Raw genomic sequence first — 27,967 nt, forward strand, 5'->3', positions numbered from 1 at the left:
AATATTTTTTTACTAAAATAATGTGTCTTTTATAGTAACTTATAAGGTGGGATAAAAGGGTGTTTATAACTTAAGAGAAGTGTGAGGAGGAGTGTAGATTTAAAAATGGAATAACACAGCCAAGGGCATGAATGTCTTTGGAAAATTGTCGTTTCCCTTACAACAAAGAACATAATAATTCTTAATTAATTATGTGTGTTGGATGATTTTCAGATGCAATGAAATGAGTGACATGTTGCCTTTGGAATTTGACTGTCTTGTCTTCTTCCTTCTCACTCACTCTCTCTTCAGTTCTTGAATTTGATCCTCCTTTCTTGTTTTTCTCAAGGAACCAAACAAATACTTAACTACCATTAGTGTTGTAGTTTTCTGATTGAACATTGCGCCATGACCTTGGACGTGGTTCCCATGGAGCACAGCAAGGGATTCATCTTCGCCTTGCAGGTCATCAGATCTATCACTATTCTCACTTACTAAACTACATTACCGTCCCTGTTACAATTCTTTCACTTGTGTTCAAATTCATAACCACAAACCTCTAATCTCTCCACAAAGAATTAATACTTATTCTAGTTGCTGGGTGCTGATCCTCCTGATACTGCCATTTCAGGAACTTAAGAATCTGAGGCCTCAACTCTATTCTGCTGCAGAGTACTGCGAGAAATCTTATCTCCATAGTGATAAAAAACAAGTGTAAGGGTACTTTTTGTTAATGGGTATTTTAGTTTGTTGCTCTGGAATGCAAACATACCTCATTTTTACAATTAGTGATTTCTTGAAGTACTTTTGCTAGTTTCTTGCAAGGCTCTCAGTGTTATGGCTGAAATTTTCTATATTTGTGCGTTAAAGTTTTCAACAAATGCTAGATGTGTGTTTTGCTTTATGTGGAATTGTGGATGGATATAACAAAATGCTGTAAACAAGAAAACGGATCTTTAAATTGAGACTACTAAGAAAATTAATTCGATTATTTCTGATAACAAATTTTTAATGGTCTTAAAGTGGACACCTGATGAACGTTGGTTAAGACTCGTTACTGTTTAAGTAATTTCTATTGATCTCTGATCTGACTGAAGTATTTGCGTTGTTGTATATGTGCAGAAAAACTTGTAATGATTCTTAAAATGTATGGTTGTGTTGTGTCTGTCAGCTAATTGTTCTTCTGTATTTTAACTGCATGGATTTACCCAAACAAACTCCGTTTTGTTTTATTTCTGCAACAGGGTACTTGACAACCTCAAAGATTATGCTGTAAGAGCTCTTGTCAATGCTGTTGATCATCTGGGAACTGTTGCTTACAAGTTAACCGACCTTCTTGAGAAGCAAACCTTGGACGTATCAACCATGGACTTGAAGGTCTCTATGTTGAATCAGGTAATTAGAAATATTTTTTACGTATCATTTCGAAATAAATAAATTTCAAGTGGATTTGAAGTGAGATATATGCAAAAATGCAGAAACTTCTTACATGTCATGTTTACACTGATAGAGAGGGCCTTCGGCAGCAGCAGTTGTTAGCTTTCGTTCCCAGACATCATAAGCATTACATTTTGCCAAGTAGGCCTAACTGTTTTTTTTCTCCAGAATTAACCATTCACTCTACAGATTTTCGTTTACTTATGATTCTTGTTTTCTTCTTAACAACGCAAGCTAGATTCTGTGAATAAAAAGGTACATTTCAGCTCACACAGACAGATTAATGCAAGACAAAATCTATATCGAACCAGAAATCGTCTTCCTTCTTCAGGTCTGTGAAAATGTCCCTTCTGGAGCTTTTGGCTTTGATGTATGTTCTCCACCTTTCTCCTTTTCTCCTTCAACTGAATATGTATTATGATTGTACCTAGGTACCCCTATTTCAAAAACTCTTTCATGGCATTTAGCATCAGAAACTAAGTCTACCTTAAAAAAAACGACTTCCCGCACTTCAAAAAAGTAAGCTTACAATTTTGGCCTGTGTAGGCTCGTTGCTTTATTTGCTATTCACTCCATCAATGAGTGCTTTTTCACTATTTTAACACATCCATTTTTGCAGCCCCAAGGACTCCAAATTTTCTGCCAAGACCTCTGGAGTTTTCCACCTTCTAGGTATGCTGAATAGTTGTATCCTTTGTAGCACATAATTCAGTTACACTAAGCAAGCATTGGTTATGTTTTCCGTGTTTAAATACATTAGCTTGTCACTGTAGATAATGAAGAGCGTGCATGGATGAAACCCTCAGCAGCACAACTCCACTTAACAAATGGAACTCTTACATCTAGAGCTGCCACCCAAACTTTTGGTGTCACAGACGAGGTAACTTTGTTTTCATCAGGAAGTTCAAATGCATGGTAGTGTGGTGCCATATTTGATGGAATAGTCAAATGGGATTTGATTATAATTGACTTATCTGCTCTTATTTGATTTCGTGTGTTTGGAAAACTGTTTATCTTTGTTTAATATTTCTAGGCAATATCTTTGACATAATCTGTCAGGGGAGCGTAGTTTGGATTTTGCACTTGAATAAAGATTCAGATAGAAGTTCCTTTTCTAGAACAGAATAATGCTTCTAATTGATGATATATGAGGGTATTTGATTGTTCTCGTTGGTAATTTTGATACATAAAAAAACTAATGTACTAAGGGGAAGGGTCATTGATAATTTTGCTAGCAGCTTCATTTTGGAGTTCGTTGCACCAGTAACTTACTCACTCAATACTTTTTTACAGAACAATACTATTTAAAGATGAATGTTCATGTTCCATTTTGTTCATCATGCTGAGATCCATTACAGAAGTTCATCTTCAAGAGTCCATTGAATTTAAAAATTTCAGCAGAATGTTGATCCAGTAAAAATATTTTGAAATCGCAAATTCCCAGCCAAGCTAGTATCAACAGTAATCTTTGATTTAAAAAGCAAATAGTTTTGATCTGTCCATTGGGCATTTGATCCTATATTTGCCTTATCTATTTGATCTTATTTAGTTACTTCTGATGAATATGTAGTCCTTGTACAATATAATAAACTTAAAGTGTGAATGGATGCAAGCCAAAATTAATCTTTGATTGATTGATTGATTCAAATATTAAATTGGTTTCAATATAGCATGCATAATTTATTCCAAAGGAAAAAGGAAACTTCTGTTGAGAATATTACTTAATATCTTTTTTATTTAAATTAATTTTTAGAAAATATTTCAGTTTTAGAGATATGTGTCAGTTTTAGAAATTTGTTATTATTTTAGATTAGGAGTGAGATATTATAAATATTTTATACTTGATATTTGTTATATTTTGCTCTATATATAGAGTATATCAATAAAATACAAAAACATGTTCCTCCGTATAACATATCACATATATCTCTTATATCTCTCATATTATCAAAAGCCCTAAAATTCCCAACAACTGGTATCAAGAGCCATTGTTCTTACTGCCGATAGAATGGAAGGAAATATGTCACACGTCGCTATTCCACTCTTTGATGGTGAAAGCTATGATCTATGGGCGGTAAGGATGCAAACATATCTAGAGGGGCTAGATCTATGGGAAGTTGTGGAGGAAGATGATGTTCCCTTGTCTGAAAATCCAACCATGGCTCAAATGAAAGCGCATAAAGAAAAGAAAACGAGAAAGGCAAAGGCAAAATCATGCTTGTTCGCAGGTGTTTCACAAATGATTATGACCAGGATCATGACTTTAAAGTCTCCCAAAGAAATATGGGAATACTTGAAAGCAGAATATGAAGGGAACGAGAAGATTCGAGGCATGAAAGTTTTGAACTTGATAAGGGAGTTTGAGATGCAAAGAATGAAAGAGTCAGAGATGATTAAAGAATACTCAAACAAATTGTTGGGTATTGCCAACAAGATAAAATTGTTGGGAAAGGAGTTTTCAGATTCCAGACTCGTTGAGAAAATTCTGGTGACGGTGCCGGAAAGATATGAGGCATCTATTGCTTCCTTAGAAAACACAAAAGATTTGTCTACAATCACCTTTACAGAGGTGATACATGCCTTGCAAGCACAAGAACAACGAAGATTGATGAGAGAAGATCATGAGGCGGTTGAAGGTAATTTAAATTACACGAAAGATAATGCTCTCATAGTCAAGAAAAATATTAGGAGCAAATACAACAACACACAGGTTTTTCCATCTTGTCCCCATTGCAAGAGAAAAGGTCATCAACCCAATTGGTGTTGGTGGAGGTCAGATGTCAAATGTCACAAATGTGGTCAATTGGGACATGTGGAAAAGGTATGCAAATCTAAAGATTCTGAAGAAGATGTTCAAATTGTGGAGAATAAATCAGATGAGGATAAATCAGAGGAAGATCTACTTTTTACAATATCATGTGTCACAACCAACCAATCTTCAAAAGATTGGATTATAGATAGTGGTTGCACAAACCATATGACTCATGATAGAGAAATTTTCAAGGAGCTGAATAAATCAAATATTTCCAAGGTAAGAATTGGGAATGGAGAACAACTTGCTGTGAAAGGTACAGGAACAGTTTCAATTAAAACTCATTCAGGTATCAAATTAATTTTTGATGTCTTATATGTTCCTGAGATTACCCAGAATTTGTTAAGTGTTGCTCAATTGTTAGAGAAAGGTTATAAGGTCTCCTTTGAAAATAAAGTATGTGTGATCAAAAATGCAAACAACATAGAGGTATTTAAAGTCCACATGAAAGACAAAAGATTTGCGCTGGATTTTATGAAGGAGGAATTTGATACAAAGAAAGTGAACATGAAAGAATGATCAAAATTAGAAGATAAATATCTTTGGAAGAAAGTAGATGTCCAAGTGAAGAAAGTAGATGGAGGTTCACATTTTAATATTCACAAAAGGTCCAATGCCACTCCAATGAAATCCACACCGAACAAAGAAAAAGAAGATGATGCTGATATAAGAAGAAATATGAAGGATGATGCCAAATTGAAGAAAGATGTGATGCCATGGAAGAAGGAGAAAAACAAATATTGCAAACACAAAAAGAGGAGAAAATCAAGCATCAAAAGATGGAGAATCAAATCTGAAGATATAAAATAAACAGATATTAAGCAAGGAGGAATGTTGAGAATATTACTTAATATCTTTTTTATTTAAATTAATTTTTAGAAAATATTTCAGTTTTAGAGATATGTGTCAGTTTTAGAAATTTGTTATTATTTTAGATTAGGAGTGAGATATTATAAATATTTTATACTTGATATTTGTTATATTTTGCTCTATATATAGAGTATATCAATAAAATACAAAAACATGTTCCTCCGTATAACATATCACATATATCTCTTATATCTCTCATATTATCAAAAGCCCTAAAATTCCCAACAACTTCTGCTATAGATCCACACCACTTGATTGAATTATGCTTTTTCCCTTCTTCAATTTTGTGGGGTTGTTTTCACAGCGACTGTGGAAAAATCTTTGTTTGACTTCTACATAGCATTAGATATTCCATCAACCAATGCATCAGAAATTGTGGAGAATGTATCCCAGCTAGCTAACTAGTTGAAGGATGATTTTTTCTTAGTTGTTTTTGGCATAACTTCGGCAAAGTTAGTGATGATTCTGTGTGTGCAGGATGCATTGAAGGGTTCCAAACCATTGACAAAATTTGGATCCTTTGACGATCGAAATGGACGTGAGGCTGCCCAAGTTCACAGTCGCAGTAAAAGTGTGCTATCGACTCTCTTTATCAAGCAAAAGGCACCTAAGTTGAAGACCAGTTCTGTGTTATGATACCTCTCATGACAAACTATGTCATTTTCTTTCTTTTTCAGATAAAAGAGAGTTAAGAAAACAACTTTGATATACCCAAATGCTTAATTCTCTTCTTTCACCGTGCTTCTACTAATAAACAGAATTACCTTAATCTATGTTTCCAGTTATAGTCTCTGAATAATGACAATGTATCACAGTAGCCGTATTTTCTTGTCTGCGTTTTGTTATTACTTATTATTAGCAAAAGAGCCATCACAAAAAAAATTCGATTATCCAACAAAAACAAAAACACTTGCGTTTGCCGGGAGTCGAACCCGGGTCTATTGCTTGGAAGGCAATTATCCTAACCGTTGGACTACAAACGCTTTTTGTTGCTTAACATATCTACAGAAAGATTATACACAATTACAACACAAATTGCGTATCAACATCATTTTATAGACTAGACAACATTACATGCATGGTTTCAAATTGAATCAACAACTCTTTCAAGCATCATGAAGACCTTCTACGTCCTTAATCTATGTAGTACATACACACTTGCCCCTTTATTTGGATCGTTTTTTATTCACTTTTACGAGGAAACAGAATTCAACAACACAAGTGAAGGAGCTAAACTTCAAACTTGGTTTTTGTGCAAACCTCAAACACTGCCCTTGATGGTTCTGGAAAATCCGGTTTGCTTATCAGCGGAGCGATCCCAAAGCATTACTCCACCATACTTGCGCGATCTTTTGACAAAAGGCAACACTTCCCTTATCACTGTTTGTGTCGGCACAAAGCCGCTACCAGCTGCTGATGGAGATGCAGGAAGACCCAAATAAATTTTCCTAGCCTTAATGGACGACACCCACTGCTTCCACGAATTCTGGAACTTGCTGGGGTCACCGGAGTCAAACTGACAATCGTTGTTGTAAAACTGAACCCAAACAAAGTCAAATAGCCCTGTTGACAGTGCTCCATTCTGGTGTTCATCAGGGAAGGGACACTGTGGTGCTGCTGTTAGGTACACTTTTCTTCCCCCTCCTCTGCTGTGCCGAGAGAGTCTCCTTGCAAGCACCGCGTAGAAGGCTTCACCACCACCAACTTCAATGTCGAAATCTACACCATCCAACACTGCATCACCCAGTGGTCTTCTCCTAGATTCCCCTCCCAAGAAGTTGTTCCATATGAAATCTGCCACGTTTGTAGCATCTCCGGCGGATGACAAGGAGTACCCTGGCTCACCACCCCCGATTGAGAGGATCACCTTGATGCCTCTCTTCTGGCAATTCTTTATGTCTGTGCTCAAAAATTTACAACCGTTTGATGCAGGGTCGCAGTGACCTGCAAGGTTGATTTCGGGTTTACGCCCGCCGCCAAATCTTGCAAGAAACGCTATGTTCACAATGTTGTACAGTCCAGAGTTGCATGTTTCGGTTAATGAACCCTCTGTCTCGTTCTGGCCCCAGTAAATCACTGTGTCTCCTCCTGCATTGGTTCTGAAAACCAATGCAAGAAAATTCAAGAGAAAGAGAATTGGAACTTTTTGTGTTTTATTGCCCATTGCAGTTTTAGCTTGATGTGCATCGATCAAGTTAGGAACCTATTTATAGAGCCTCCATAAATGTTTTATTACACGTCACGTACCATGCAGTTGCGCAATCATTGCATACAAATCCATAATCAATTTTACGTCTTGGACTTAATTTATGTCTTTTATTGTATTTATGCATTTTTTTCAAATTAATTGTTGTTTTAACAGTATATAGATATATAAAAGGAAATGAACAGTGAGCTGGGTCAGCGTCGTTATCTCAAACGATGTGTCGGCAAGTGCCACGACGTGACTGAAGACAAACATCATGGGCAAAACAAGTTAAAGTAATGTTTGTTTGTCTAAATCTCGTTTTAAATCGAATCTGTTCATTTTAATAGCATTTCTTCATATATATCAACAATTCTTAGTTTTATATCAAACAATTTCTTGATTTGTAAAGCACTGGCATTACATTTATAATTATGTTCTTTATTTGGGTATGTGGGGATTCTTTATTCAGACTCTTACCCTGTTTTCATATTCTGTATTTATATAATATTTAATTGTTGTAATTCATTTACGAAAAAAAAAAATGTTTCATAGTATAATATTTAGTTGCATTGTAATCTATCTACTCCCCTTTAATAATGCTACTTTATTGTTTTTTACAACGCTTTTTGAAATTAGAAAAGAAAATAAGAAGATAATAGGAAAATAAAAGAAATTAAAGTATGATAAAAAGGAAAAAGAGCGTTTGATATTATGCACCCTTCTTTTGTTACCAGAAAATTCTCACACAATAACATAAATATACTTGTCATCCTTCTAAAAACTTTAAGATATAGTTTTTCATCCTAAATTTTTTTTGTTCGTTTTAGATCTTCTTAATTTTAAAAGTGTTCTATTAAAATCTGGAAAAGCCAGTGCATGAAAATTATACGCACTCAAATTGGATAAAAAAAATAAAAATAAAAACAAAAAATCAACTTTAAGTATTTTAGAGGAAAAAAATTATTTATCGAAATTCTTATCATTCATCATTCATCTTTCTATAACCACAATGTGCATTACGATAAAAAGAATGTAATCCGTGAGTCGCACATTGTAATAATTATATTTAAGTAGATTTGTTGGTTTAGAAGACAATAATGTAGAAAGAAGAATAACTTACAAGATTCGAAAACAAATGTATAATGTCACATAAAAAAAAGGAAAACAAAAGTAGAATTCTTGTGTGTACCCAAAACATGCGTTAGCTTGGGAGAAAATAACCAGTTATTGTCTCTAACAGGTTTTGATTTGATTATTACAGTTTTCTGCTCTATCATACAGGTGATGTTGATTTTTATGTATATTTTAAAATTATGTTATTTATGTAATTAAATTGATATGTTTTATATTATTAACTCTGTCTTAAAGTTACATGTTTTTAAAATTGTAGCATATCGTGCTATTCAGTAGGACAAATGAAAAAACGGGTTTAACTATTTTCGTCACTACTTCCTTCTCCCTAAGAACGAGTTTAAAAGATACAAGAAGTATAAAAAAAAAAAAATTGACTATAAAGTGTTTTGGAAGTTAATATATTAAATACACTTAGAATAAGAGACCCAAAATTCTTCCTAGAAATAGGGCTTACAAGAGTTGGAAGGATTGTCAAAGCAAGTGTGAATTTTGATTAAATATGATAAGACTTTCGTTTAGCAAGAGATTATTTACTTTGAAAAAAAAAATGTAATGCATTATCATCATCGATTAAACATGGTAAGCCTCTCCACTCTTCATATTGTCTACATTTATGAATCTTTTTAACTATTTTGGATCTATTGAAAGAAATAAGATGAAATGAAAATGAAAAACAATTGTAACGGAACGTGATCAAATCAATTTAACAGTTCGCTGTTAGGATAGACAAATTAAGTATAATAAGCAAATTTTTACTTATTTTTGTGTTGCTCTTAACTAAAAAAGTTTTTATTAATTTCATATACTTACACAACCTTCAGTGATTACATGTACATTTTTTAATATATTTTAGTTTTTACCATACAATTTGTACATTAGAACATAAAAAAAAAACAAAAGATTACTTTACGTGTATTAACAGAAAAATGTAAGAATTGTTCATAAAGACCAAATGTATGAATATTTTAAAAGAAATAACAAAAATCGTCATAAAATTAACCAATTGCAATCTTCGGAATTATTTTTTACAAAAGTAAAAGTAAGAAAGTGATGGAGATAAAAAAAATATGGAAACTAATCTTAGCTGTGTTAGGGATGCACATATTTCATGTGTTATTGTGTTGTTAAGCAATATAATATGAACCCCATATTTAAAATTATATTATCTAATATTACACGACTCTTTATGTTCATGCGTTAAAAATATCACATTGAAAATTTTAATTATGATTTTTGAACAAATAGGACAAAAAAAAATGAAAAATGCAGTAGATAAAAGTACACAGTTGTAAATTAATTCCCTAAAAAATTGTTAACTTACAACTAATTTATTTGTTTATTTTATTTTTTTATAAGAAGAAAAAGTAGCTAAAGCGCAAAAGAGAAAATAATAATATTTTATTAAAATAAAATAAAAAATCCATAATAACTGTATTATGGGGAGGCTTTCTTATAGTTAGAGCTTAGTTATTAACTGGCTAGCAATGACGCGCGGCTTTCACTTACAAGTTACAACCTCACCCTAACGCCACTCCAGTTAAGCCAATATTTACGTTTTTTACCCTAACCAATAACGACTACAAAAAACAAAACCCAATTATAACCAACGGGTTTTACCTTTCCCTCTCAGAAAAACCCATTAGGCGTCTCTTTCCGCCGGAATCACAACCGTTTGTTCTTTCTTGCCTCATCACGACCGTTCCCAAGTCCCAAGAAAGAATAGAGATGTTGTGGTAAGGAAGGTTCTACAGAGAAAGAGAGAGGAATGCCGACGCCGGCGAAGACGCATCAAGTATTGGAGATCAACTTGATCTCCGCGCAGGGCTTGAAGCCGCCTTCGTCTCCTCGGCGAAGTCTCCAAACCTACGCCGTCACGTGGATCCACCCCGACACGAAACTCAGAACACGCGTTGACAAGCTCGGTGGCCACAACCCTACCTGGAACGACAAGTTCCTCTTCCGCGTGTCGCCGGAGTTTCTCGCCGGCGACACCTCCAGTATCTGCATTGCCATCTACGCCGTCGGCACCTTCCGCGACCACCTCGTCGGCACCCTGCGGTTCCTCATCAGCAACATTCTCTCCCGCGACGTCGACATGTCGACGCCGTGCTTCAGCGCCTTCCAGCTCCGGCGGCCGTCGGGGAGGTTCCATGGCGTGATGAACATTGGCGCCATGGTGATGGACGGGTCCGGCTTCCCCGCGTTGGAGAGGATTTCGGCGATAGGGTACCGCGACCTGATGGGAGAGAACATACAGCAGCGGCCGAGAAAGACGGCGGAAGATAAATCGAAGGAAGAGGAAGCGTTGTCGAGCGAATCTTGCGAGAATTCTTGCACGGAGGAGGGGGAAGGGGAGTCATCGACGGCGTCGTCTTCTTCGTCGCCGAGAACGGTTACGTTGAGGGATTGGAACGGAGTGAGGGAATTGACGGGAAATAAAGGGTTGACATTGTCGGCTTCGGGATTCTTGTGCTGTTTGGTTAGTCAAGGGAGTGTTGACGAACAATTCAGTCCAACCAATAACACTCCAGAAAGGTAATCCAACCAAGAACTCCACTCTGCTTTCTTTTCTTTCTCTTCTTTTCTCTTTTCTTCTTTCCCCATTCTCATTTCTCGTATCCAACTCCCTTGTTGGTAGGATCCTATACTTTCTTGTCAATTCCAAATTTCAAAATTACGTAAAATTCCCAAGGAAAAAGGATATTCTTTATTCCTTTCTTAGTTTCTATTTTTTTATGTAAGAAGTTTAAAATCACGGTTGTAATGGTCAATTAAAGTTCTGAAATCAATTGCTTATCCTACCAAGAAACGAGTACTGAACAAGTACAAATTAAAGGTCAACGAACGTCTTAACCATTTTCATCTTTTCAATAAAAATATACGTTTTAATACAAATGTGTGGTAAGAATTAAGTTAATCACATTCTAATTATGTATGACGGTATCTAATGAATTTCATTAAAAAAAAATTGTGCCTACTTTTGGAAGAAACGAAAATCTTGACGTATGCCAATTAACTTGGAGAACTTCGTTGTAGGTTTTCCTTAGTAATGCGTTCAAAACACCTTTTGAAAACTAATAATTTAACCCGTACGAGATATAGTAACTTCGTTACAATCAATCCTAAATAATTTTCAAAAATAATTATAAGTTTTATGTCTAACTAATTTTAATTGAACATTCCAATTAAGTTCATCAAGATGTAATCTTTTTAGAATTTATTTTTCTAACCCGAAAGAAAGGTAAAGTACTCAACTGATGAAAAAATTTGGTAACTTACATATACTAATGAGTATGTATTATTAGTGTATACTATTGACTATTTTGATATATTTGTTGACTTCTAAATTTGTTGTTGTTAAATTCAAAAAACTTATTGTAACTTCTGTTTTATAATTAAATGACTGTTAACGTTTTATAACGACTATATTATTGAAATTCACTCGTTACTTCCTTCTTTCCTGTTTTCAGAGTTTTATTTAGCATAACTTGTGGAATATCTTGAGTAACTTTTCTCTCTCTTATCCTTCAACACGCATGTCGCGGTTGTTGTAATATATGAGTTTATATGGTGTTTTAGTTTTAAATTGATTGTATGCTGTTTTCTTATGGGTAGATTTTTATTTTTTGAGAGTGATGATTTAGTTTTGGGTATTCTTTGTTTCATTGTTTCTTTTTCAAGACTTCGATAAATCCCCAGGTGTCGAAATTTAAGCTTTTTTTTTCCAATTTCTTTCTTTAAATCTTAAATTCATATGGATTGGTGATTGAATATCTATCTACCTGAATGTAAAAATGTAATTTTGTGGGTGATTTAAAACCCTTGGTATTTGTACGATGGTTGTGAAATTTAAGTAAATTTTATAATAATGAGAATCTTTTAATTGTTCGTTATAATTTAAGTAAATTTAAGTATGAGTAATGAAGCCACCAATTATAAGAGACATTTAAGTTTTTAACTTTTAAATCACTTAGATTCAAATTTATTTTAGCTTAAAAGTTGATGGAGATTCATATACCGAATATATTCAAAGAATTATCTTAATTATTTATGAACTATCATGACCAGGATAATTTTCATTCCTTAATTGCATGTTAATTTTTAATAATTCGAAAGTTACCAGTGAGGTTTAAATTGTTTCAATTTATGTGAATTTTTATAACGAATATCTTACGTGATATAATTGTGTTACGGAAAATTTAATATGATAACTAAGATTTTTATATTAAATTTAAATAATATTATCTTACTCTTATATTTTTGCATATATAATTATGATAAGTATGTGTTTAAATAATTTAACTTTTCCAAGTTGGGTTTTTTTTTTATTTATTCACACACTAAAAATTGTCTCTTATATTTTTGTTTGAAAAAGTGTATGGAAAATGAAATAAAATATAAAAAAAGAAGAAGGAATAAGTGAAGTTGTTTAAACAAAGTAAAAGAGTGAAAACAAGTTTAAAATTAAATATATTTTTTAGTCATACTTTAATTTTATATTATTTGTTAATTATTTAGTATTATTGTAGCATAAAAATAGAAAAAAAATAAAACATCCGTAAGTAATTAAGACCCACTATAATTAATTATGAATACTGATTATACGTGTACTTTAACAATTTTTTTCATATTTTGTGTAACGTTGACTATATATCCTATGTTTACCTAAAATCTATATTCCTGAAATCTATGTTCCTACATGCTTTTTCTTTATTTTCTTGCTTTTTTTTTTCTTAAATTCTTTGTGGAGAGTAAACAACCATCTATTTCTTTTTCTAAATAATGTTCCATTTGCACAAAGAAACTTATACAATTAACAATAGTTTAAAGGTCTTAAAGCAATATCATAATTCACTTTTTAAATGTATATTAATGTTAGACAAAATTCAGAAAATAAAATCAAAATTGAACCTTAATCTTAGTTTGTTATCTATAAAATTAAATAAAAATGTTCTCTTATAATAATCGAAAAATAAGTTTAATCACCTAGTCAAACACTTAGTCTATTTAACTTTATACGTCAAACTACAAAGTTAAATAAAAATGCTCTCTTATAATAATTAGAAATGGATCTAAACAACTAATCGAAATTAGATTTAACATCTTAATAATAAATAAAAAAATGTGATATTTATTATTTTTATTTATTTTGAATATATTCAGAATGTTCCTACCTAGTTCTAAGAAGATTTTTTTTTTTATTCATCGTCTAAAAAATAGTACTTTTAAAGTTAAATGATCCTAAATATTCTTAACGTGGAAAGTTTAATTTTTGTTTTAACCCGTGTTAAAAATATTATTTTTAATGACCATAAAATTTAATGTTTTTTACACTAAAAACAAACCTAACAGATGCAAATTCTTTTCATATCATTGACCTAAATTAAACAACTTTTTGTCTTAACTGTGCAGACAACGCTAATGCACCCACCAAATTACAGTCCTAACGTTTTGTCTGATCTTAAGACATCAACTTGGAGGGAGGAGCTAGAAACAAGGTCTGAGTACTACTTTTTTCCTTTAATCTTTTTGTAGTTTTCTTATGAATATTTTTTTAATAGTTTTAGTTGCAGTGAAAAAATAAAGAGAAACATTGTTAAAAAAAAAAAAAAAATTGTTGTCTTTTTCTTACCGTCCGTTTATATTCACATTGGCCTCCGTAACTCTGCTTTTTCTTACCGTCCCTCCTTTATTCCATTGTATTCATGTTTAATTTTGTTTTTTTCTAATAATTTATTTATAGTCATACTCTCTAGAAATGAAATCTAGTACCACATCGTGTGGACAAAGATGTGTGTGGGCAAGTGTGGGTTTTAAATCTTAGGAATATGGGTGAAAGGGACAAAGCAGAGAAGTAAGTAAATAAGTGGTGGGTTGAAAATGTTATGGAGCAAAATGATGAAGTGCATGAATATGTAATTGCATGAGTTATAGTGACATTAACCTAAAACAGGAAACATCATTTTCAATGTTTGGCCATGGTCTCTATGTTTGGTAGGTCTTGCTTGAGAAATTGATAAATCTAAGAGAACAAATGAATGAATGACAAGTTTAAATGAGATATTGAAGAAAAGGTTTTGAATAAAATATTAGAAGTGAAACCTTATTTAGTGTGTGCAAGGTGGCTTCGCCTACAAGAACCTTCAGCTATAGTGGTGCTGCCACTATAAACACCCTTTTTCACAAATTCTTCACCTTTTCTTCCTTTCATTGCATATATTTTTTAAGCAAAAATAACTAAAGTGTGAGCTTTAACCTAATATAATATAATACAATACTCATATCCATCATTATTGATTGATGACTAACTGCAGATTTTTGTTGTTGTTTGGTTGACATTTGTAACGGAAAATTAACAATGTTCACCCAATTTCTTTGTATAATAATTGTTAATTTAATTTTCTGTTATAAACTTTTTTTTTCAGTTGACTAGTTGACTTGAGTTTGCATATGTACAAAATCGGGAAAATGAGGAGAATGTTCTAATATGAATGATTGTTGCTGAACAAGTTTCATTGCGCGTGGATATTATTTAGTAAATTTACAGAAACATGTTTTAAACATTACTTAACTTTTTTTTTCCCATTGAAATAAACATGTTTTAAACCCGGCTTAAGTTTTTAAATTTTTTTTTCTAAAACGGAAGATATAATTGAATTATGACGTATAGACAACTATCTTTTGAAGTAGAAAATATTATATAGCTATAATTTTTATCCAATAATAAATATTCAATTCAACAATTTTAAAATGTACGGTGTAAAACTATGATAATTTTAATTTAAGATAAATCTCATGTTTATTTAAATAGATAATTTAAGTTGATTTTCATAATTCACCAAATAACTGTACAAGTGTCAAGAAAAACGCCAAAACATGTAATTAAATCACCAAGTACAATGATATAGATTGTTCGGTCTCAATTTTCTAGTCAACCACTGATTTTACGTTTAACCACTAATATTAGGTTTAACCATATGGAGAAACTTTTGTTCATTCATACTTAATTAATATTGTTTAAGTAAAACTGTTTCCTATGAAAAATACAATAATGATAACAAAAAAAAAAATGTACCTGTAAACATAGTTATCCACGGATTTAAATTGAATATATAATCTTATAATTTAAACAAATTTGTTACGTATCCATTTATAATTTATAAAGAGGACAAGAGCCAATATTACATTACCTATGTGCCCAATGCTTGTACTCAATTTCAAGCTATGGGAACTTTGAGAAAATATAATAAATTAGAGGAGTGGTTTGGAAAGAAAGTTAAAGATGAGATAGAGGCCCCAAAGACCATAATTCAAGCCCACACCCTTATTTAAGGTCTTAAAACTAAAAAGGGCAATAAAAATGAAGTTGGAAAATAAAGAAAAAAGAAAAGAAAAGGGTGATAGTGGAATTTAAGGAAATGTGTGGAAGTTGGCAAAGCATATCTCTCAGACTGAGAGAAAAGAGTGAAGAGTGTAGTATGGAACAACCTATACATATGGCAACTTGAATATGACTTCATGCTTCCAACAAAATTAAAACAAACAAACAAAACTAATCTTCAACCCTTTCATTTTTTTGTTAGCTTTATCCCATTTCTGACATCAAACTAGGGTTCAATAATTTATTCCTCCAATAATTTAGTCAAGCTACTAAATTAGTTACCTTATTTCATATTTTATTATGAAAACTTTAATTTTTCTTACTTTTTATTATTATGTTAATTTCTTTAATAAAATGATGAAGTAAAATGACCAGAAAAAACATACCAGACCACCAACCGAACAAGCTGAGTTAATTTAAATGGTTAAATTGAAAGCTTGGTTTAGAAAAAAAAATGAAAGTATTAATTAAAAGGGAATAACTTGAATGACTCAACTCAAAATATAAACTATGATGCCACATGTTGGGTGCGTACACAGGGGGTGAAGGTGACCATTATCCAACACTTTACTCTATAATCATTTTCATAGCAAATAGTAATAATACAAAATAAAAGTTATTAATGAAAAATATTAGAAAAAGTTTAGGCTAAAATAAACCAAACGCTGTTCTTAGAAATAATAGATCCTTATTACATCCAAGATGAAACAAAATAGTATACTTTTCTTTCTCAAAATACAATAATTCATCAAACTGAGTTCAACTAATAATCTGTTTTTTTTTCTTTTCTGAATCTCATAAACAGCAATATTTCTAAAAAATAATACATATCTTAAGACTACAAAATATTTTAATTATGATTTATTTACTTATTTTAGACATGTTGTAATTATTAGGTAAGAGAAAGAAGATAAATAATAAATAATTTAATTAAAAAACATTTACTTATTTAGAAAAATAACATTTATCTATAAAAGTAACCGTTAAAATAATATATATATATATATATATATATATATATATATATATATATATATTCGATACAACGATCTATTAGATCGTGTCCTTAGACATCGTGATTCAATCATATCACATCTTAACTGGGCATGTATCTTTTTAGGTTTTCACAGTTTTGGTTTGTATATTCATAATGATACTATGAGCGCATTAGAACGCCCTCAAGATATGTTTTCAGATACTGCTATACAATTACAACCGATATTTGTTCAATGGATACAAAATACCCACGCTTTAGCACCTGGCACAACAGCCCCAGGTGCAGCAACAAATATAGAAATTAAATCTATTTATTAGTTTTGTTTCATTACCTTTATGACTCTCACTTTTTTAATTTTCTACATTTTAAATATGTTTCCTTGGTCAACTTGTGTTAGTTCCAAATATATATATACGAAACTGGTATATATTTTTATTATTCGTTGGACGAGGAATAATTGTGGTTCTGAGTCCATCATCAAATATCTTTGAAAAAAATTTCATCCTTATTTTAAAGGGAAAATAAGTTCGAAACTCGATTTTATAAATGGTGAGTTTTTGCAGTGGTTCAATTACGGAAATTCAGATATTTTTAATATATTCTTACCAGAATTGATGATAAAGTTAAAAATGTAAAGAGAGAAAGGGATATTAATGTCAAAAACTAGAAACCTAAATAGTAGATGGTAAAATCGGAACAGTTACGCGAGTTCATCGTCACGTGTAAAATATTAACATTAAAACAAAAAGAAAACCTTAATTTAAAACTAAAACTTTTGTATTTCCTTATTTGTAAGATGAAAACATACAATAGATTTGTAAGTAACATCATAAATATTTCAAAATTAAGTTTAAATTGTTAATTATGTTTAAGTAGCATGTAACTTGTAAGAGCAATCCTTAGAGACATTAATTAATTAAGATCAAATTAAAAAAAAAAATCAAATTACGACAACGATTCCTCTTCAACCTGTTCGGTTTTAAAAATCAACTAAATAGAAAAACACATCATACAGCAGCAGTACTTTATCAATTTAATTGACCAAATTAAAATAAATAACAATAATGGGATATTAATTACCGAACCCCTCAACTCAACCCTTCAACCATTGTGTAATGGAAGCATTAAAAGGAGAGACACGCGCCGTGACGCGCTTCTCTCTCTGCAGAAAAGAAAAGCAAGCAGCAATCCTATTCCTATTCCTATAGTGCATAGAGTATATAGAGAAACCTCTTCCTCACTTCATTACCTGCCTGTCGTTTTTGTCGTATCAAAAAAGAAACCAAAAAGAACGCAAACATAAAATATAAATAAATAAAACACTTCTCTTTTTTCTCTTTCTCTCTCGAGTGCTGTGTTGTGTTGTGTGTCTTGGGTTCAATGTGTTGGGTGTTGCTTGGCCTTGTTTATCAACTAAATCTAGAGCAACCCATTTCTCTGTTCTTCCATTTGAAGGAAAACTCACCCTCATCTCTTACTCAATCCCTTCAATTGCGCCAACATTTTTTCTTTCTTTTTCTCCATTTTTTCCTCTTCCCCATAAACCCGCTGCTGTAGTGTAGTGTGGTGTGGTGTGCCTCATTCAACCTCTCACACCCACTCACACTGTTCGACTATTTCAAACCAGGTAACGGGTTTCGGCTACTAATTCTAAAAATGTTATCTTTTTTGCTCTTGTTTAAAGAAAAATGAAAAAAAAAAACTGATTTTTGTTATCTTCTCTTGATGCATCTCTGTCTTTGTTGATCTGTCTGTGTTTCAATAATTTGATATCAGCTCAGGTTATCTTTATTGTCAGTTTTGTCAGGATCGAGGCGGGTTCTCGGGTTATCTTTTATGGGTATTTTCACCATTTGATTTCCATCCCAACCCTTGTTCTTTATTAGTATTCGTCTTCCCAACAACCCCTTCTTAGGGCTTGATGGTTACGGAGAGTTGTTTTGTATTCAATGTTGATTTTGTGGAGAAAAGATTTTGTTTTTCGATCAACGGGCTGTCGTTGGCGGAGTTGCTGTTAAAAATGTTGGCTTTACCATCGTTTTCTTTTTCTGATAAATGCTTGTTCAGCTTCTGAGGTATTTCGGTTTTGAGGATTCATTACATTGGTTGAAACTTTGGTATTTTTATGTTTGATAGAATTTCTCCTTTGTATCAAGCATGTTGTTAATTTGATTCCATAGTAATGTCTGATATAATCTGGAAGCATGGGAATTTTGAGTGTAATTTATTTTTTTCCGGGAGCTGAACATAGTAGCATATCTGAAGTTAGGTTTTTTTAAACTTGTTATATGTTTCTAATTTCTCCCATTTCATCCTGTATTTTGCTTTGCTTTACCCTGCTATGTTTGCTTATGTAGATTGCAGCTAACAACTATTTTTATTCAATTTATTCACAATAATTTTTTCAAAGATGAAATAAATTGAAGTAGTTTTCCTAGTTTGGGATTTCATATCATGATTTGTATTTAGTCATAATCTTCTGTTGTAAGTTCTTGCGTCGTAGCATGTAAAAACGGTACCAGATTTTTCTACTGTAGTAACTGATGTACATCTTTACCATGTGAATTTCTAAATTACAGAAAAGGAGGATAGTTGATGGCCATCTGTCCCTTCAACTGCTCCTCTCCTTTGGCAGTACTTGATTTATTAAAAGGAAATGAATCCTCTTGCTGCCATCATCTTCTGCCCTTCCTTCTTGTGTTTCCAGGATCCTTTGATTACTTGGTCTGGGAAGGCAAAATTTTATTGATTTTCTATTTTTCTTATGATGTTCTTTGCATTGCAGTTTAAATGCAGATTCTATTGTAGAATTCCACTGCGTCATGATTTTCATCCCTGTCAGCAATTCAATCTCAGTGAAATTCGTTTTAAAATCTCAATTTCAATCCCAAAAGTGCCAATCCTCTCTTCCCAGTTCTTTTTAGTTAAATTCCTAGCAACACAGCCACATACTAACCATTCATTCTGTTACCTTGTTCACAATTTAGAAGTGCAGGGGGTGTTAAAGACGAGGATCAAGTGGTGGATCCTTATGATTACAATGTGACATAACTTAGATAAGACGTCTAGATTCTAGAATTAGAGAATTGCTTTTGGTGTTTAAGCTTATGCCATGTGATGCGTTGTTTACTTGTGTTTTGGAATTGTGGACTGTTTTTTATTATATTATGGGTATAACTATAGAATATGATGCCTGGCATTTATGTAATATGGATTATGAATATGCATTATGAATTTTGTAAAATCCTAGAAATCATTTTGGGAATTTTACCTGCCTTCTCAATTTAAGTTAAATTCCTGATTTTAACTACCTTGCTTTTGTATGTTGCGTTACTGGTATTGTTGGTTGGATGATCTGAAAGGGCTTGGCTTTTCCCATAAGCCATAAAGTGCTTCACCTTGGTCCAATTTTTAAGTAGGATGCATATTTCCATGATCTAGTATATCCTTAGATGAAAAAATCCACGTGCTTTTTTTATTTGATTTCAGGAAGCTTTAATAATCATCTCTTTTTCCTTTTGTGCTTTACTGTACTCACCAGGTCTTTCCTCCCAACTGCTATGGCGGGAGAAACATCTTGGATAAGTCACTATGATGACAGACAGAGGGAGAATGGAGTGTTTGATTCATTTCTAGAAGTTGGTGAGGAAGGTGACAAAGATGCAACTGCTGTTTCTTTGGATGTCATTTTGCCTGATGACTTGTTGGAACGAATCCTAGCCTATCTACCTGTTGCAAGCATTTTCAGAGCTGGTTGTGTGTCCAAGAGATGGCATGAAATTGTTAATTCAGAGAGGTTTTTATGGAACCTTTCACACGTTCTACCGCAGAAGCCATGGTACTTTATGTTTACAAGCTCTGATGAACCAATTGGTTATGCTTTTGATCCTGTTTTCCGTAAATGGTATAGCATTGAACTTCCATGCATTGGAACATCAAATTGGTTCATTGCTTCATCAATTGGCATGGTCTGCTTCATGGACAATGACAGCAGAAGTGAGTTATGCATCTGCAACCCAATCACCAAGACCTACAAGAAGCTCGAGGAGCCTCCTGGTTTGAAATTTTCTGATTACAGTGCATTGGCAATATCAGTGAACAGGGAATCTCACATTTATTCTGTGGCAATTGTAAAATCTAAACAAGTTCCTGAGAACTTTTTCCAGTGGGATATCTCAATTCATATATACAATTCAGTAAACACAACCTGGGTGACCACTTTAACAGAAGTTTTGATGGGGTGGAGAGGTGGTGATGAGAGTGTTATATGCAATGGGATGCTATACTTTCTAGTTTATTCAACTGGGGGTGGCCAACCGGAAAATCGCCATGCCCTAATTTCTTATAACATGTCTAACCGTTCTTCTCAGGGTAGCTTGACAAGGAGCTTTATTCCAGTACCATGTTCTCTAACTTGTGGCCGTCTGATGAATCTGAAGGAGAAACTTGTGATGGTGGGAGGAATTGGCAAACCAGATCGACCAGACATAATAAAAGGAATTGGTATTTGGCTTCTAAATGATAAGACTTGGGAAGAAATTGCTCGAATGCCCCACAAATTCTTCCAAGGCTTTGGAGAGTTTGATGATGTTTTTGCTAGCAGTGGTGCAGATGATCTGATATACATTCAGAGTTATGGAGCTCCGGCGCTTCTCATATTTGACACCAACCATAAACAATGGAAATGGTCTCAGAAGTGCCCTGTCACAAAACGATTCCCGCTGCAGCTTTTTACTGGCTTTTGCTTTGAGCCTAGACTTGAAATAGCTCCCTAGTTCTCCTTACTATCAGCAGCTACTACTGAGAATTGTGTCCAAGGTTTCTGCTCATTTTCTTCCATTGTTCTTCAAGTACAAATTTCTTATGATTTCAGTGTTTTCACAGTTCATACAGCAAAATGTTCTTCCTGATAAAACTGCTTATTCATGGATACGGGAATATTATTAATAGCATTTGAAAATACCACAGCCATATATATATATATATATATATATATATATATATATATTTGTTTAACTTTTTTTTCTTTTTATTTCTATTCATGAACTTTCTCCAATAACAATTGCAACCTTCTCCAATTCTTTATTGAAATGTATAATGCATACACAAATCCGGACCAACATAACATTTCCTCGTAGAGCTGTTTTATGTTTAGTCTATGATGGAATTACATTCATTTTATTTTGTCAATTTCTGAACGAGTATTTAGACTGTCTTCGTTGCTGTAGTTTTGAAAAGTTGAACCGAGTCAAAATTTTCAAGACATGCTATTAAAATCTCTTCATGGTTAGGGTTATATTATTCAGTTGGTTTGTCTTGTTTTGGTGTAGACCCTGAAGAAAAGGAAGAGTTGTTTGTTAACTAAACTTTGAGGCTCATTAATAATATCGAATAGACATTTATGGAAGGTTTTATAGGTATCCTTAACTAAGTTTTGACTTATTGGCTCACCAATGGACATGCTAGGCTAAGATTACGTGCTATTGAGTGTGTCGTGTGTCGTCCATACAAGACTAATTATATTTTTGGGAGATTAGAAAAGTTGGGAAAATAAAAGTGGTTTAGGAGTTGTGAGGGATAAGTGAGGTCCACGAGTGTTTTGGGAAAGTTGGGTTTTCTCTGGTGAAGATGTGACATAAAAAGGTTAAATAAAGGAATGAAGAAACATGCTTTTTTAGATATGAGTTGCATTCATTCAGAATGAGCATGAAAGTGGGTTATAATAATGTAGAAGAATTGAGTATGATGGATACACACACAACGGTAGAGATGTTAGTAGTAGCACAACACATGCGTCACGTCCTATTCCAATTTATGGAAACTATTTTACTACTTTATCAATATCATTTTATATTGCCACCACCCTTATAAAGTTGAGCGCAGCATGAATAGGTTTGCACCCAATTTAAGAATAAAACCCACCCCATTAATCTTTTTAAAAAAATTTCTTCAATTGTGCTGTTTAATCCATAACTCATTCATATAAATGATAATCAATTATTACATGATATAATGTTTTATAATGTTCTTGAAACATTTTGTAAAACTATTTTAAACATTTTTACAAATTATTTGAGATTGTATAAGCTTTGTCATCATTTGATGAGAGTCATTTGCTAAGTTAACTCATTGAGTTTGCTTTGTCACCTTTATATAAAAATCATTTACAATTTGTTATATATAAATACAATTATTTCAAATAAATATTTGTAAACGTTTGCATAAAATATATTATATTAATTTGTTAAAGAAAAAATTGTTATACAAGATTTTTAATAGTTTTTCCCTTATTAAAGTGTTTATAAAATATTGAAATAGTTTAATTTACTACATGGATATTGTTTATAGTTTTGTTCATTCAATATTTGAGTTTACACCCGGAGGCTTCGAAAATAATGTCTGAAATGTTTAAATCTTAAATACATCCTATTTTTTTGTAAATTGCAACCATTTCGTAAAATTCATAAACTCAGTAGATACGCAAATCACCAAAATAATTAAAACATAATTATTTAACATATTCAAGAGTAGATTGAGTTTAAATAAAAATCCCAACAAAACATTAATATATATATATATGAATAAAAAATAAAAAATATGAAATTTCATATAGTAAAATACAAAACAAACTCAATTTTTTTCCACTAACTATATTTTATCTTATTTTTTGTTTAGTTAGTTTTTCAAGTTATACGGCTATTCTGTGGGTTTAACCTGAATCCAAATTTACTATTTACACTCCCTTCTTGCTATATATACTATGCATTCCTTTTTCTTTCTAAGGACATGATTATCTTCTTTTTTTTTTTCAAACACTGATATATCCTTTGCACTCACATTCAAGATACACGTCTCTTTCTATTTTCATTTTCATTTTCCTAACTGGCGATAATGGTTCCAAAGATTCAATTAGAATAAGTTTGTTCTCCTCAAGTAAACTAAAACAAATTTCACAATATTGGAAATTACTGCAATTTAATAAATATGTTATTTTAAATACAAATAATAATTTAACAAAAAAATGAAAAAAAAACATTCTGTATAGGTTCTATTTATCCCAAAAATGAAAATTTGTCCAATTGTACACAAAAGACAAAGCTTGATCAAGAGCCCACCAATTTGTCGGGCCGAATGAAGCCCAAGTAGAATCTAATTAGTTCCAACGAGGAAAAAGAGGGAAAAAAAAAAAAAACGTACAAGGAAACACGAACATAAACCCTCTCATTCGATTCCGAAGTTTAAGGAGCAGTTATCCTAAACTGCCGACTGCTTCAGGTAATGCGTTTCTTCCCCTACCATCTCAATTTCTCATCTTTTCTCTACACTTTGCACTGAAAAACTCTTAAATTTTCCCTCTCTTTTTCTTTTGGAATTCGTAATCACAGAACCTAGTCATAGTCGTTATCGATTTTTTTTTTCTTTTTTAATTTTCTTCATCTCAGAGTGAAGATGAAGAGAATGATAGCTTTGGGGTTTGAGGGTTCAGCAAACAAGATTGGTGTTGGTGTGGTGACCTTAGATGGCACTATTCTGTCAAACCCACGCCACACATACATCACTCCTCCTGGTCAAGGCTTTCTCCCCAGAGAGACAGCACAACACCATCTCCAGCATGTTCTTCCCCTTGTCAAATCCGCTTTGGAAACTGCAAAGGTCACTCCTCAGGAAATTGACTGTCTCTGCTACACCAAGGGTCCTGGCATGGGAGCTCCTCTGCAAGTCTCTGCTATTGTTGTTCGTGTGCTCTCACAGCTTTGGAAGAAGCCAATTGTTGGTGTTAATCACTGTGTGGCACACATTGAGATGGGAAGGATTGTAACCGGTGCTGATGACCCTGTTGTCTTGTATGTCAGTGGTGGCAACACTCAAGTCATTGCTTACAGTGAGGGGCGTTATAGAATCTTTGGAGAGACCATTGATATTGCTGTGGGAAATTGCTTGGATCGCTTTGCAAGGGTCTTGACTCTTTCCAATGATCCAAGCCCCGGATATAACATTGAGCAGGTTCTACTCTACTAAATCCTTGTTTGAATAAACTTATCCCTAAATGCTTTAAGGGAAGAAGATGAATGTGAGTGCTTTTACGAGGAAAAAAAATGAGAATGAATTGGGTTTTTTCTTACAATTTAAAGTCAATTTAGTCAGCTAGATCTTTTGCAAAAGTTAAGTGAGAGAATATTTAAGATCATATATTAAGTACATATATTTTTTTTATTAAGTACACATGGAGAAATTTATCTAATCTAGGTTGAATGTGTTTATATATAGTTTGTGCAATGTGAAGGGTATGATGTATGGACTATTTATGTTATTTTTTTTATTGGAATTGTCTTACCTTTGGGAATGTATCACTAGTTGGCTTATGTAGTTTTGTTATCCTTTAGCTTGCAAAAAAAGGAGAGAAGTTTATAGACCTGCCCTATGTTGTCAAAGGGATGGATGTATCTTTTAGTGGGATCTTGAGCTATATTGAAGCAACTGCTGAAGAAAAGCTAAAGAATAATGAGTGCACGCCTGCAGATTTGTGCTACTCTTTGCAGGTGCATTTAATTTGTGTGCCGACCCTTTTCTGTTATATAAATTGATGAATGATGAATCTGTATGTTGATGTGTTATAGTATGTTGCAGGAGACACTGTTTGCTATGCTTGTGGAGATCACTGAGCGAGCTATGGCTCATTGTGACACAAAAGATGTTCTTATAGTTGGTGGTGTAGGTTGCAATGAGCGGTTGCAAGAGATGATGAGAATCATGTGCTCTGAACGTGGTGGAAGATTGTTTGCCACTGATGATCGGTATTGCATTGACAATGGAGCAATGATAGCTTATACTGGTCTCCTTGAATATGCTCATGGTGCATCAACTTCACTAGAGGATTCAACATTCACCCAGCGGTTTCGGACAGATGAAGTGAAAGCAATATGGAGAGAAGCAAATTTGGAAAAATTGAATGGGCTTGCAGAGAAGAACATTTGATTTGTCAATCTTTGAGGTGCAGTCATTCTTGTACTGTACTGTTGTGCACTTAATCAGACCTTTAGTGTAGTATATTTAGCATGTATTTGAGTGAGTATTTCAGATTTTGTAAAATTGATTGTAATTTTGCAACTGATTTTGCTAGACTATGTGGTAATAAACTTTTGTATTCAACACAAAAGTTAGCCAACATTGTTTCAATTCAGAATGTGACAATGTTTAATCCTTTTCAAAGTATTTTTTTTAATAGACTACCTATTTTGTTACTATTTCTTTGCTACTAAATCTGTCAAAAGATAGCAATATATTTGAATATTGCGTGTTTCATTGTTTGAGGAATTTCTTTTTCTTTCTCACCCCACAGGTTTGATTCTGAGTGCTCATTGGTAACTTAGTACAAGAAAAACATGCGACTGCTTGGTATTCACAAATTAACCTCCTTCAAGCTCAAGGTTATGAGTTATTGGCACAGTAAATTTATGTATGAAAAAACACGTAAATGTGTTTGATATTTTGTTGTAGTATTATTCAGTGGTTCTGCAACAGTGGCATACACGCCAGGGTGTACCATGGTCTAACAATGACACTGGCTTTGTACCAAAGTCAGTGTAAAGCTTTTACAGTGAGTCCTTGTTCAAGTGACTTAACAGTTCCTTGTAGGACATACAGTTTGTCTAAACTTGTCCGTGTAATATGTCTATTTTCATTAAGGTAGCCAATCTTCAATCTTTGTCATGTATTGCCTGCAGGTCAAGATTGCCTCTACATACTTCATTGGTGACAAGCACTTTAAAATTATGAAACTCGGTACCATTTTCAGCATGTCAAGTGATGAGATCGATCTTTGGCAAACATCTTGTATTACCTCGAGTTACCTTGGCATGATCGATGCAAAAAGTAGGATGAATTTTCTACAATTTTTTTTATAAGCCCTGTCTTTGAGAATTTTCAAGTCTGGTTATTAAGAAAGTACTAGTCCAAAGTAATAGTTATTTCCAAAGTAGCATTTGAAGAGAATATTTGGCCCATTTAAACTTAAAGGCTTGGCTGATCTGAATTATTAATTTTCCTGTTGATTTACATAAAGTAATGATTTTGAGATTTAAAGTGGAAATAAGAATACTTTCTCAAAGTATAACTATTTTTTTTATGTGCTAAATTCATTTATCACTGTCGAAGGATTTGGAAAACAAGCACAACCCCGCATAATCTAAAGGTGTTTTAAGTCGCCTGTTATTTGATTCCCAAGCATAAAAAGGCATATATCCTGCAGTTATGCAGATTAAGCTGCGGCACTCACCACCATTCAACTTAAACCTGACATGCAGAGTCAAATTTCAGTATATAAAGAGAAACAAATTCATCTTATAAATTAATTTTGTATGATTAAGTTAAACTTAAAATCTCATATGCATATATCTGGTCTCAGAAAAGATAGAAAAGATATGCAGACTGATATTTACCAATAAGTAGTGACTTGGGTGTCATGTACCAAATTCAATTAAATGCATTTAACACCTATTGCAGTACAATAAACCAATAGGTGAACATATATTTGTCTGATTGAAAGACAAAAAAAGCAAAGTGAAGGTCTTGCCCCAAGGGCAATGGCACACTTGTGCATGGACTAAAATTGTAATGAAACCTGTCATAACGCCCTTTAATGATGCATGGTTAACCCCAACTATTGAAGTATGGGAAAGGAAGTCTTAGTTCCATTTTCCCAAAAAGTATTCAACAGAGTTGAACTTGCTTTTTTACTTTTAAATGAAGTTCTGGTATGGAATAGGTACAAATAACTGAAAAATAATAGCGCAGGAATAAACTCCCAGACATGGCGTGAGAGGGAGGAAAGATGGACCACAAGCTTACTTGAATGTTCATAATGGACAATAAGTCCCACACTCATCTGTGGCCCCTTTGTTTGTATTGTTGATGGAGCCCAAAGATTCATCGTCACTGCACGCTGCAATTTGCGACATCCCATAAACCGCATGCTTAATACACTTCATCACATATTTAGTCATAATTACATGCATAATATAGATTCTTCAACAGATTCATGGCCCTTGTGGTCTTATAGATAGTACATTTTTGTAGGCTTAGCTTAGGTTAGCTTGTCATGAAAGAAAGCAAAATCACAAATTTCAAATTTTCACCTTTCTTTTCTGGTCCAAGTTTTTTTCAACCTCT

The 27,967-nt window shown here is 32.9% G+C and overlaps 5 protein-coding genes and 1 non-coding gene across 12 annotated transcripts; 4 read left to right on the top strand and 2 right to left on the bottom strand.

Annotated features, from left to right (window-relative positions):
* The first annotated feature begins 149 nt into the window (after positions 1-149).
* LOC114186791 (protein ABIL1-like) lies at positions 150-5,897 on the top strand. Its single transcript, XM_028074808.2, has 9 exons — positions 150-444; positions 611-693; positions 1,224-1,374; positions 1,458-1,557; positions 1,655-1,747; positions 1,848-1,935; positions 2,036-2,088; positions 2,190-2,296; positions 5,576-5,897. The coding sequence occupies exons 1-9, from the start codon at positions 388-390 to the stop codon at positions 5,732-5,734; spliced, it is 891 nt and encodes a 296-aa protein (XP_027930609.2). The 5' UTR covers positions 150-387; the 3' UTR covers positions 5,735-5,897.
* A 112-nt stretch (positions 5,898-6,009) lies between these two features.
* On the bottom strand, positions 6,010-6,081 carry TRNAG-UCC (transfer RNA glycine (anticodon UCC)). Its single transcript has one exon. It is a non-coding gene; the product is annotated as a tRNA-Gly (tRNA).
* A 31-nt stretch (positions 6,082-6,112) lies between these two features.
* LOC114187338 (basic endochitinase-like) lies at positions 6,113-7,286 on the bottom strand. Its single transcript, XM_028075564.2, has one exon. It carries the CDS (start codon positions 7,260-7,262, stop codon positions 6,360-6,362), a length of 903 nt encoding a protein of 300 aa, XP_027931365.1. The 5' UTR covers positions 7,263-7,286; the 3' UTR covers positions 6,113-6,359.
* Positions 7,287-10,043: 2,757 nt separating this feature from the next.
* On the top strand, positions 10,044-11,577 carry LOC114188985 (Calcium-dependent lipid-binding (CaLB domain) family protein). Its single transcript, XM_028077676.2, has one exon. It carries the CDS (start codon positions 10,186-10,188, stop codon positions 10,957-10,959), a length of 774 nt encoding a protein of 257 aa, XP_027933477.2. The 5' UTR covers positions 10,044-10,185; the 3' UTR covers positions 10,960-11,577.
* Positions 11,578-18,097: 6,520 nt separating this feature from the next.
* Positions 18,098-21,789, top strand: HWS (Galactose oxidase/kelch repeat superfamily protein). Of its 6 annotated transcripts, none has more exons than XM_028076824.2 (3): positions 18,098-18,425; positions 18,597-18,873; positions 20,340-21,789. In XM_028076824.2, the coding sequence occupies exons 2-3, from the start codon at positions 18,854-18,856 to the stop codon at positions 21,571-21,573; spliced, it is 1,254 nt and encodes a 417-aa protein (XP_027932625.1). In that variant the 5' UTR covers positions 18,098-18,425; positions 18,597-18,853; the 3' UTR covers positions 21,574-21,789. The 6 variants fall into 6 exon arrangements, with proteins under 6 accessions (XP_027932625.1, XP_027932626.1, XP_085531408.1 ...); XM_028076825.2 differs by having other exon boundaries at positions 18,606-18,873; XM_085675282.1 differs by lacking the exon at positions 18,597-18,873 and adding an exon at positions 19,378-20,213 and having other exon boundaries at positions 18,099-18,425.
* Positions 21,790-23,970: 2,181 nt separating this feature from the next.
* On the top strand, positions 23,971-26,509 carry LOC114188911 (Actin-like ATPase superfamily protein). Of its 2 annotated transcripts, XM_028077579.2 has the most exons (5): positions 23,972-24,073; positions 24,241-24,802; positions 25,183-25,338; positions 25,427-25,790; positions 26,139-26,509. In XM_028077579.2, exons 2-4 carry the CDS (start codon positions 24,248-24,250, stop codon positions 25,772-25,774), a joined length of 1,059 nt encoding a protein of 352 aa, XP_027933380.1. In that variant the 5' UTR covers positions 23,972-24,073; positions 24,241-24,247; the 3' UTR covers positions 25,775-25,790; positions 26,139-26,509. The 2 variants fall into 2 exon arrangements, with proteins under 2 accessions (XP_085530429.1, XP_027933380.1); XM_085674303.1 differs by lacking the exon at positions 26,139-26,509 and having other exon boundaries at positions 23,971-24,073; positions 25,427-26,043.
* Positions 26,510-27,967: the final 1,458 nt, after the last annotated feature.

The sequence above is a fragment of the Vigna unguiculata genome, chromosome 6 (genome assembly GCF_037176805.1).
Source record: "Vigna unguiculata cultivar grain cowpea cultivar isolate G323 ecotype 2 chromosome 6, ASM3717680v1, whole genome shotgun sequence".
Classification (NCBI taxonomy): domain Eukaryota; kingdom Viridiplantae; phylum Streptophyta; class Magnoliopsida; order Fabales; family Fabaceae; genus Vigna; species Vigna unguiculata.

Bases quoted from the DNA above. Each gene is read 5' to 3' on its own strand.
- LOC114186791 (XM_028074808.2), top strand. From the start codon at position 388: ATGACCTTGGACGTGGTTCCCATGGAGCACAGCAAGGGATTCATCTTC. The intron at 694-1,223 runs GTAAGGGTACTT...TTTCTGCAACAG, and splicing joins CATAGTGATAAAAAACAAGT to GGTACTTGACAACCTCAAAG. The intron at 1,936-2,035 runs GTAAGCTTACAA...CCATTTTTGCAG, and splicing joins ACTTCCCGCACTTCAAAAAA to CCCCAAGGACTCCAAATTTT.
- LOC114187338 (XM_028075564.2), bottom strand. From the start codon at position 7,262: ATGGGCAATAAAACACAAAAAGTTCCAATTCTCTTTCTCTTGAATTTT.
- LOC114188985 (XM_028077676.2), top strand. From the start codon at position 10,186: ATGCCGACGCCGGCGAAGACGCATCAAGTATTGGAGATCAACTTGATC.
- HWS (XM_028076824.2), top strand. From the start codon at position 18,854: ATGCTTGTTCAGCTTCTGAG. The intron at 18,874-20,339 runs GTATTTCGGTTT...TGTACTCACCAG, and splicing joins ATGCTTGTTCAGCTTCTGAG to GTCTTTCCTCCCAACTGCTA.
- LOC114188911 (XM_085674303.1), top strand. From the start codon at position 24,248: ATGAAGAGAATGATAGCTTTGGGGTTTGAGGGTTCAGCAAACAAGATT. The intron at 24,803-25,182 runs GTTCTACTCTAC...GTTATCCTTTAG, and splicing joins CCGGATATAACATTGAGCAG to CTTGCAAAAAAAGGAGAGAA. The intron at 25,339-25,426 runs GTGCATTTAATT...AGTATGTTGCAG, and splicing joins ATTTGTGCTACTCTTTGCAG to GAGACACTGTTTGCTATGCT.